This window comes from Lolium perenne, chromosome 5 (genome assembly GCF_019359855.2).
Source record: "Lolium perenne isolate Kyuss_39 chromosome 5, Kyuss_2.0, whole genome shotgun sequence".
NCBI lineage: Eukaryota > Viridiplantae > Streptophyta > Magnoliopsida > Poales > Poaceae > Lolium > Lolium perenne.
Genome location: NC_067248.2, coordinates 173,954,908 through 173,965,932, shown reverse-complemented (window position 1 = coordinate 173,965,932; position 11,025 = coordinate 173,954,908). Strand labels below are relative to the sequence as shown.

Sequence of the window (11,025 nt, the reverse complement as noted above, 5' to 3'; positions counted from 1 at the left end):
TTTCTTGGGGTGACAGGGGCATCCCCAATCTTGAGCTTTCGTGCATTCTTCACCTCATCACATCATTCTTCTTTTCCTACACTTGAAAACTTCCTTCATACAAAACTTCACACAATTCTTCATTAGCAGCATTAGTACAATCAAAATAAACAAATCTATTTGGGTTCAGTACTAACATATATCAAACATCTATTAAAGCATTAGATATTGTAGCAACCTTTCAAAAAGCTCTTTGATCAATAGAACTCAAAAAGAAAGAGATTTAAGAGGAAAATGCAAATAGTGCAGAAATCTGTCGAATCAGAACATCAGGTAACAGCCAATTTTTCAGAAAATCCTTTGTTGCTCATCTAGAAAAGTGGTCAACTAACGAAAGTTAGATAATAACCTGGGGCATATGCATAAAAATGACAGCTCAAAATTCCTCTCTGGCTATTTTTACGAATTTTTATGGTAACAACACATAATCTGTTCTGGACAACAACTTCCTCAAATCTTACTTTCTTCCTATTAGAGGATATTCTTGGAACAAAAACGAAATAAAAATGATGAGAAGCGGTTATTACAGAGGTAATAACTTCCAAGACTCAATAAAATAAAAATTAAAGAAATAAAACATGGGTTAACTCCCAAGAGTGCTTTTCTTTAACGCCTTTCAGCTAGACGCAGTAGTTTGAAAAGATGCTCACATAAGAAATATGAATTGGAGTATACGAGAGAATCAAGAAGCAAATATAAAACAAATTTAAGTCTAAACCACTTCCTATGAAAAATAATCTTGTAAGGAAACAAGTCATGAAAGCACAAACCAACAAGCATAGGAAAGCAAAACAAGTGCAACTTCAAAATTTTCAACATAAAGAGGTGAAATTTAATATTATTAAGATACATAGAACCATGTTTCCCTCTCTCATAATGACTTTCAGTAGCATCATGAATAAAATTAACAGTATAACTATCACCTAAAACATTCTTATCGTGAGCCGCATGCATAAAATTATTACACTCCACATAAGCATAGTTATTTTTATTAATTGTAGTGGGAGCAAATTTAACAAAATAGCTATCATTATTATTCTCATCACCATAATCATCAAATATAGGAGGCATATCGAAATCAATATTAATTTTCTCCTCAATAGTAGGTGGATTGAAAATATCATATTATCATTGTAATCATCATATATTAGAGGTATAGTATCATCATAGTAAATTTCCTCCTCCGTGCTTGGGGGACTAAAAATATCATGCTCATCAAAATCAGTTTTCCCAAGCTTAGATTTTCCGTAGCATTAGCAATAATGATGGTCAAAGAATTCATACTAATAATATTGCTACTAGGATGCAAGTAAAGTTTCATAGTTTTTTTTTTAATTTTCTCTTCAAACACCTCATGTCCTAACTCAAGATAAATATTATAAAGCTCTCTAATTTTGTTGTTGTTTTCCATTAAGCCTAAATAGTAAAAATAAAAACAAGAAATAAAAAAGATATAATTGCAGAATCTAAAGGAAATAAATTCGAGCACTCACCAGCAACTAATAAACTTAGTAGCCAAAGGATGTGAGTACCTTTTACCTTACCTCCACGGAAACATCGCCAGAAAAGAGCTTGATGTCGTCTAGCACGCTTCTATTTCTTGTAGACAGTGTGTTGGATCTCCAATTGCAGAGGTTTGTAGAACAATAGCAAATTTCCCTTAAGTGGATCACCCAAGGTTGATCGAACTCAGGGATGTAGAGGTCAAAGATATCCCTATCAAGCAACCGTGCAATTAAGATACAAGAAGTCTCTTGTGTCCCCAACACACCCAATACACTTGTCAGATGTATAGGTGCACTAGTTCGGCGAAGAGATAGTAAAATGCAAGTGACATGGATGAATACGAGTGGTAATAACAATCTGAAATAAATATGACAGCAAGTAAACATGCAGTAAAACAATAAATAAACGGTGATTCGATGTTTGCAAACAAGACCCGGGGATCATACTTTCACTAGTAGACACTCTCAACAATGTTATCATAAAGGAATATAAATATAAGCACTTCACTATGCTATTCTAAACTACTCTCCGATTGGATAACAAACACTAATTCACCGCGTAGAACTGCAAAAGCAAACCTCAAAGTTGTATTCCCAAGTACGAATAAACACCCCACGTTGTACTATGAGCATTCATAGACGGTACTAACACACCACAATTTCATAGAGACATCCAACTCAAGTCATAATTTAGTGAACAAGTATATTCTGAAATATAGCCTAAGAGACCCACACGGTGCACACACCCTCACCTTTACACACGTGGGACAAGGAGTCTCCGGAGATCACATAAGTAAAATCCACTTGAATAGCATAACAACATCTAGATTACAAAGCTCATGATCACATAAAGATCACACCATGGGAGAGAGAGATAAACCACATAGCTACCGGTAGAGCCCTCAACCCCGAGTGAGAACTACTCAATCCTCATCATGGAAGTCAGCAACGGCGATGGAAATGGCGGTGGAGTCGATGGAGATGGCTCCGGGGGCAATTCCTCGTCCCGGCAGTGTGCCCGAACAGAGACTACTGTCCCTGGATCTTGTCTGTGACGACGGCGGAGCTACGGATTTTTTCGTGGATGGAGGCCTGTATTTTTAGGGTTTTTGCGTCGGAGCTTTATATAGGACGAGGGTGAGGTCGGTGGAGGCCTGGTGGCCCCACACCTACCCTAGGCGCGGGCCAGGGCTAGACCGCGCCTAGGGGTGGTTTGGGTGCCCAGCTACGCCTCTTCGACCTCCCTTCGGACTTCGTCTTCGTTTCGGTAAAATATTGACTTCGGCTTTTGTTTCGTCCAATTTCAAGAATATTTGCTGTACAACTTTTCTGAAATACAAAAACAGCAGAAAATAGGGAACTAGCACTGTGACATCTTGTTAATGTGTTAGTGCCGAAAATCATGTAAAAGTGCAACGAAGTGTAAGCAAAACATATATAAATTGGTGTAAAACAAGCATGGAGCATCAAAAGTTATAGATACGTTTGAGACGTATCACACACCGTCGCGCCGAAGGAGAAGCCGGCGAACATGCCGCAGGATGTGTGGGACAAGGAGATGGAACTGCCGCAGGAGGTGTGGGACAAGGAGATGGAACGCCGCTCCATTATGGCGGCCGACCGTAGAAGGCGCCGCATCGCATCTATCGACACAGCGAAAGCGGCGTCCACTGCGGAAGCGTGCCTCATCATGGGCGGTGGCCTCTGCAACTTCTCGAGCTCACCGTCGGCATCGGGGTACTACGCGGGGTACAACGCGGACGAGCCATGGATCCTGTTGCAACGACAGAGCTGCCGCTGGGGCTCGCCGACGATGGGGAAGTCGTCGAGGTTGAGCCACCCCTGATCCCGTTCATATGATCAGTTGGCTTGGAAGCCGATGTTCCTTTTTGCAGCCGGAGATGGCGATTCGGTGGCCGTATGTAGGCCCAAACTTCATATTCAAAAACCTATTCGAATTTGGTGGCCGTGTGTTGGCTCAAACTTTAAATTCGTAAACTTATTCAAATTTCTATGGTTTTATTTGAATTTTCAAGTTCATATCATCTATTGGGGCTGTCGTATGGGGTGCGCCGGTGTGGAAGCCCCAAATGGAGGATGTTGTGCCGACGCGCCCCCATACGGCAGTGTCGACACTCCTGCCGACGACTATATAGGATGCGTCGGTGAAGATGCTCTAACAAAGGCAACCATAGAGAGATGCATGCATCAGTTGTGCAATTTCAGCACGGTGTGAGACGGCAAGTTGACGAATGAAAAGAGTTTTTTCAAAAAAGGAAAACACATGAGCCGGCTCTTGTAGCCACATGGTCGCCTCCACCTGCAGACCATATCAAGATAAACTTGAACGCCTCTTTCTACGCAGAAACAAACAACGGCGGATGGGGAGCGATCTGTCGCGGAAGCGATGCTGACGTTCATTTTGCAGTTATTGGGTCTCTGACCGGGATTTCCAATACCTTATATGTCGAAGCCCAAGCTCTTTTTAAGACTGCTCATAGTGAGAGTAACATAGCTAATAATATCACACATCTCAAGGTATTTTAATGACATAATATGCTAATAAATGAAGAAAGAGAGTAAGGTGGTAACTAGCTATGTTATCATAACATCACACACCTCAAGGTACTCCCTCCATACCGATTTATTGGGCTTATTAAGAAATACACCGCAACTAAGGTAATCTCCTATAGGTGGAAAAACTCCACCGGTTGAGCTTTGAATCTCCCTTTTAACGTTGTTAATTGTGTCTAGTAATTATGGAAGGTCAAACAATTAACATGCAAGTGCATGCATAGGGCATCGCTTGGTGCACGGAGAGTTTCAAGGGAGAAATTATAGGGAGGAGGGCCACAAAGGCTATTAAATCACTAATTTAATGCTAAACTAAGACTAATTTTTGGGGATATCTCTGATTTTATAAGAAGCCCAGTAAACCGGTATGGAGGGAGTAAGATGAGTCTACAACATAATAAAAATGATACAATGCATGATACCACATATAAGTTACTATATCAACTATGAAGGTAGTAACCTAGACTAGTAACATAGCATATGTTACTAGTCTAAGTTACTCCCCACTATGACCAGTCTAAGCAATCGAAGTTGCTGATCAGCTCGGAGTCACACGAGTTGTTTCAACCTGAAGTATGCCTTGACATCCAGCGACTATAAATATAGTTCGATTGGCCTCCTCATTAGCGACATGAAATATCCGCTCAGGGTGAATTTTATAGATGGCCGTGTGGTGTTTACCCCGAGGTGTTGTAATAAGCCCGCTGGGTAATGGTGTAGCTCACGGTGAACATTCGGGCTACCAGTCACTGTAAGAGCAAGTATAATAAATTTTAGTTAACTGGCTAAGATTTAAGAAAATCTTAGTTAACTGAGATATAAACAAACTCACATTTTTATAGCCAACTATTGTATTTATTGGCTACAGATTAGTTATAGATGACATAACATCTCGTTTATAGCCAACAACCGACTATGGTATTGGAGTTGCTGCACGGTGACTGGCGATTCTGCCAAGTTTTATTGGAATGCATGTGTTTCATGTAAAAAAACGTTTGCTGCGTTTGGTTTTGACTTCTGAAGGTTGACGGTTATCTTACGAGCGGCCGCGTGCCACACGAACCTCACGGGCACACGCACTAGGCCATCCCTCTGGTAGGCTAGCTAATGTTAGGTGTTGTTTTTAAAAAAGCTGTAACTTTTAAACCGTGCGATGAAATTATAATTCGTTTTCACTTTTAAAATCTTCACGATGAGAGCTTCAAAACTAGACCATATTTTCATATGTTTCGACGAAATTTTTTAACAAGCAACTTTGATGCGCGACAGAGCAACTTTATTGTGCAGAAAAACAACTTTGGTGTGCGACAAAGCAACTTTGGTGTGCAACGAACATGAACAGTTTTTGGTACACGAAGGCATAACTTTTGTGCCCGACAATAATTTTGGTGTCCATAGGAGTAATTTGCATGTGTGACGAAGCAACTTAAGTGCCCCGCGGAGGAACAATCGTGCCCGGCGACGCAGTTTTCGAACCCTGGAGAGCAACTTTGACGTCCGACCGAGCAAAATTAGTATCCCGCAGAGCAACTTTAGTACTCGACGGAGCAAATTTGGTTTGTGACGGTCCAATCTTGGCGTCCAGTGAAGCAACTTTGGTGCCCACCGAATAAATTTTGACGGATGGCTGAGCAACTTTGGCGTTCAGCAATGCAACTTTTATTGTGAATGTAGATTTACGTTGTGCAGCAAAGTTGCTTCCCCCAACACTAAAGTTGCATCGTCTCGCATTATAATTGCTTTATCGCACGTAGAAGTTGCTTTAAAAAAAACTTCATCAAAATACATAGAAACGAGATCTAGTTTTGAAGAGCTCACCTCAAGAAATTCAAACGTGAAAGCGGATTCTAATTTCGACATCTGGTGCAAAAGTTATAGGCTTTTAAACATTTTAAAAGGATAATTAATGTGCATGATGTCATCATAGTGCATGTGCTACAATAACTATAAATAATAGGTGTTTACACGGACAAAGCTAGTCTGCTTCCTTTTTTGGTTGAGTGCTCAGATGTATCAATGGGCATCCTTTTGTTTTCCCCCAAAAACGGATGAACAATAGCCCCAGTGTACAGAATCATTCTTGATACTCCTTTACCACAATCGGCGGCATCTCCGCCAGTAGAAGCGCGAGCCAATCACAGACAATTTCCAGTTTTCCAGCATGGCCGCCATAGCCACCTCCTTCTCCGCCGCCGCCGCCGCCGCTGTCGCCCGCCGGAGATCCCCTGCCCACATCCAGCTTGTTGCTCGCCGCCGCCTCCCTTTCTGCACCGCTGCCTCCGCGGCACCTGCTGCGGCGGCGGGCTTTAGTTGGGCCGACGCCCTCCGAGTTGCCAGCGACACCGGGGTCGGCGACGAGTCCGACCTTTCCGGATACTTCCACAAGGTCGACATCTGCAACCGAGGACTGGTAAGTTCCCCCCTCTTGTAGGAACCAACTGCACAGGTGTGTGTACGTCTGCAACTGTCTCAGGTGTGGGTTTGTTCGGGTCACGCAGGATAAGAAGGGACAGTTCGTGGAGTTCTTGGTGGAGGATCAAGTGGTGGGGTACATCCACAAGGGGTGAGTGTGACATGATAAACATCTGCTCTCCTTTTTACTCTACGTTTAGCATCTATATACTCTGCGGACAAATTTGTGCTGAGGAAACAATGGCGGAGCCAAGTTCATTTTTCTGGTGTAGTACTGTATCATTTTTTCTGTATGCAAGCAATCATGCACTAAATGAAGACGAACAGAGCTTGCATATGATAGCCAAGCTAGATTTTGTTCTTCTGGGGGATTGAGTGTTCGGGTTTGGCCAAGTGGAAGTCTATGAGGATATTGAGCAACTTGTCATAGTTACATCTTTGAGATTCTAGGGTCTGCAATGTTTAACTTGGTAATTCTAATTTCAGTTTTACCGAACACCTGAGAGACTTCCATGATGTTTTTACCATTGTCTCGGGCCACAATGGCAACAGCACTGTGGGGCATGTGACTCTCCACCCATCGCTTAGGACTCCAGAAGCTCGAACGCTAGCCATTGGAGATGTCATAAAAGGCCTAGGAGAACTCATTCCTGGTATACGCAATGAGGTACTTGCCAGAAACGGACATCTGAATTATTCAACTTTGAACTTCAGAAAATTGCGATTTTCTGATTTGCCAAATTTAGACAACTACATGACTACATGAGTGTAGCTATAAGCTAAGGGTACTGTAATTATGTGGTGTTCAGGTGTCATACGATTAAAATTAGCAGATTAGTCTGGAAAGACTTCTTGGACATAGTTGTATGATCTTTTCCCAAATGTAGGAAACTAACCTGTTTTACTGTCACTGGCTCACTGCATATCCCCACTATGCTATCTAGGTAGATCATGGTAGTGACATATTTACTTCATGGTCAGGCTATCTAAACCTTGCCATTTTAGACGGCTTTTTAAAAATTATTTTCTCTTTGTAATGAATAATGGTACATACTTTTTACCAGTTCAAGCTTTCTTCAAGGTCGTCAACTGGTTATAACTTTGTATGTGATAGTAATGTTGGGAGATACTGTATAACATTCAATTCCCCATCCATTCTTTATCGCGAGTGTTCTTTTCTTATGTTTCCTCATGCAATGTTGTTGGCTTTCATGCTATATATTAGGTTCTTTCTATCTATTTTTCTGATACTATTTTTGAGGCTGTTTAACTTATTTTATCACCTAGCAAATCAACCTTAGGTTCACGTTTCCTTTTTGTTTTGCTTGTCTTACAATATTTTGCAATATGCAGCTCTATCCAGTAACCTCATCTTATGGCATGCCTGTGTACTTCTCTCTGGAACGTGCTGCTGCTCCCTACTTCGGCATAAAGGTTTGATATACTTGTAGCATGTCCTTTTTTTGATATATGGTGTCTGTGTTGTATTCTACACCTCTCATGGTACTCATGATCGATCTTCTTGTCTGCGACACGAGTTTCTGGATTCTTGCTAGCTATATTCCTAAACAGCCTTCTCTATTTTAAGTCTTAGATCCTTCTGGCAGGCTTATGGTGTTCATATGAATGGGTACATCGAGAAGGATGGTGAGAAATCTCTGTGGATTGCTAAGAGAAGTGATGTGAAGCAAACCTACCCTGGAATGCTAGATCATCTTGTTGCTGGTGGCCTGGTATAGTTCTTGTTTTTTCTATTTTACTATTTAAGTCTTTTGGCGCTCCGTTAGCACTTCTATTGAAGACGGGTAGCTATAATTACTGACTTTTCTTCAACATTGTTTATTATTACACCAGTCATATAGTGCCTTTGGTACCATTTTCATTTAAAAATATGAAGCAGGAATCTTGTATGCATTAGATGATAATATTTGGATCTCCTATTTCAGAATATTAATATCTAAATAATATGCATGAACATTTCCCATTTTTGTAATTGAATAGAGATTTGCACTAGTTCTGGACATATTATGAAGATAATAGTGAATGCTCGTAGTTAGACCTATAGCCTGTAGATTGTTGCTAGCCATATGCCTAAATCAGGATGATAAGAATTTGAACTTTTTGGGTATCTATTGAATCTACCTTAAGTTCTTAGTAAAGGAATTATTGACGAAAGAATACGTCCAGACTTTCTGGGATTCTCTTTTTCTTACAAATTTATCTGGTATAAAATGTTCTTAACTCCTCCCAGTTATAGTGTTAGTTAAGCCAGGTGACTTCATATGTAGAAAGTTAGGCTGCTTAAAAAGGTAGTATTTTGAAGGAGTTATAATATTGCATGGAAATAAAGGTTAAGGTCTTGGCTGGCAGGCTCAAAGACTTCGGTTGCAGAAGTGATGCACGATGCCCTTGTGATTTTCATATGGAAGTGTTAGCTTACATTAACTCCGTATGTAAATTTTTAGCCATATGGAATCTCCTGTAAAGAGAATATCATCAAGGAATGCGAAGAGGAAGCAGGAATCCCAAGATCCATGTCAACCAAGTAACGTGCTAATTTCTGTGAGAAGTTCTAGTTTTTCTGTACTATCATACCTCATTTTTTGCTGTGTGAAGAACCGAACTCATGAGTATCAATGTTTGTTTTTTGCTAGTGCTACTTCTGTTGGAGCTGTATCTTACATGGATATCGATGGATTTAGATACAAAAGGGATGTTCTGTTCTGCTACGACCTTAGGCTTCCTGTAGATTTTGTTCCTAATAATGAAGGTGACTGTGAAAAAATGCTAATATTCTGTTTACCATTCATACAAATAACATTCTGGCAGGCAAGATATTAACCAGTGCATTGCCAAACATCTTGCAGATGGAGAAGTTGATAGCTTCAGACTACTCCCCGTATCACATGCTGCAAACATTATCCGGAGGACAAATTTTTTCAAGGCAAATTGCAACCTTGTGATCATTGACTTCCTCTTCCGTCATGGGTAGTATATATGCCATATATTCTTATTGTCCTGACAGTGCAATTTCAAGAACAAATCTTCTCAGCTGTTGACATGGTAAACAAATCTTCTCAGCTATTGACATGGTAATCTGCCTTCAGGTATGTAGACCCAGATTGTAATGGGTACCTGAAGCTGCTGACAAGCTTGAGAGGCGGTGATTGTTCCTAGGGCTCGCGGTTCACAGTTCAAACAGAATCATCACAGATTGTCAGCATGCTGTTTTCTATGGAGTAAGCTGGGTAGCTGTCTATCATAATCAGAATATTATCATGAGATTCCATATTAACTTTTAGTACAGACTTTACAGGCACATTTTTAACTCCAAATGTTCTTTTCGCACATTATATTGACTCCTCGGTGAATCAAGGAAAACGAGGAGGAAATGTGGTCATAATAGAGAAACAACAAGAGGATCCTAGTAGCATATGATTCTGCTATTTGTAACTTAGCAAAAATAGTACTTCTAAGTTTTTTTTAAAAATGTGAAAAACTCATAAATGCAGAGTATATATAAAAACATGCACATATGGATTTTTGGTAAAATAGTACAACCACTGGGCTCATGGAAATGGAGGGAGTATAGCTTAAAAACCTTTATAAATTATAATATTATGTAACTGTAACTTCCTATAGCTCAATCTGCAATAACTTTTTTTTCTTAGCTCAAATATTTTCCTACCATTCACGTGCCACATGTGCATGTGTATATCTTGTACATTATTTCATTGTTTCCTTATTTTTTAGGAACTTATAGATATGATTTTTCATTAAGTTACTTTATCATGATCATATGATCAGAAAATTTATGTCCGGACATGATAAAAGTAACTCCTGTTCAATTTAGCTAGATGACTTGTGTCGGTTGAACTATCTATTAGACATGTATTCATGGTGATGATCATGGTTTGTTTAGGCTTGCTTGTTTATCTTTTAAAATAATTTTCAAATCTTTTGTGACAACTGCAGGCCTGGAGCTGGTCCTGGTTTTGTTGTGAGCACCAAGGTTGAGCCCCCTCTCATCTAACAGAACATAAGTTTGATATCACTATTTATCAAGTTGTGCTAAGCTTTGATTCATCACCAAGTCGGACGCTCCCTCGTGAGTCGTGATGGCCGCTTGGCCGCCCGAAGGCCAGCTATTCATGGTTATGCTTCTTTAGATGCATTTATCAGGGTTGCTCCCGAGAAATTAATCCATGTACATAATCTACTTTTTTTGGGCATGGATCTTAATATTTTTCTCATGGGTGCTTCTTTTGGGATGATTTTTTATGGGTGCTTAACATTAAGGCACTGCCGTCCGAAGACATGGTGGACACATCATCTTCGCATTATCCTTTCTCATAATATCATTGTGAGCGTCTTGAGGAAACACATCCAATTGTTAAACGAAGTCTTTTGTCCCTTCTCCACCAAAACATCAACCAACTACGAGAGATACTATCAGCTTAAGTGGATGAGGAGAATCGAGAGCCATGACGAAAGT

General features: G+C 40.3%; 1 protein-coding gene across 2 annotated transcripts; it reads left to right on the top strand.

The window, feature by feature from the left end:
* Positions 1 to 6,123: 6,123 nt before the first annotated feature.
* LOC127300656 (nudix hydrolase 20, chloroplastic) lies at positions 6,124 to 10,806 on the top strand. 2 transcript variants are annotated; one of them, XM_051330801.2, is made up of 10 exons: positions 6,124 to 6,528; positions 6,617 to 6,681; positions 7,017 to 7,197; positions 7,884 to 7,964; positions 8,138 to 8,263; positions 8,996 to 9,075; positions 9,185 to 9,300; positions 9,398 to 9,518; positions 9,638 to 9,769; positions 10,506 to 10,806. In XM_051330801.2, exons 1-9 carry the CDS (start codon positions 6,280 to 6,282, stop codon positions 9,705 to 9,707), a joined length of 1,089 nt encoding a protein of 362 aa, XP_051186761.1. In that variant the 5' UTR covers positions 6,124 to 6,279; the 3' UTR covers positions 9,708 to 9,769; positions 10,506 to 10,806. The 2 variants fall into 2 exon arrangements, with proteins under 2 accessions (XP_051186761.1, XP_051186762.1); XM_051330802.2 differs by having other exon boundaries at positions 9,638 to 9,778.
* Positions 10,807 to 11,025: the final 219 nt, after the last annotated feature.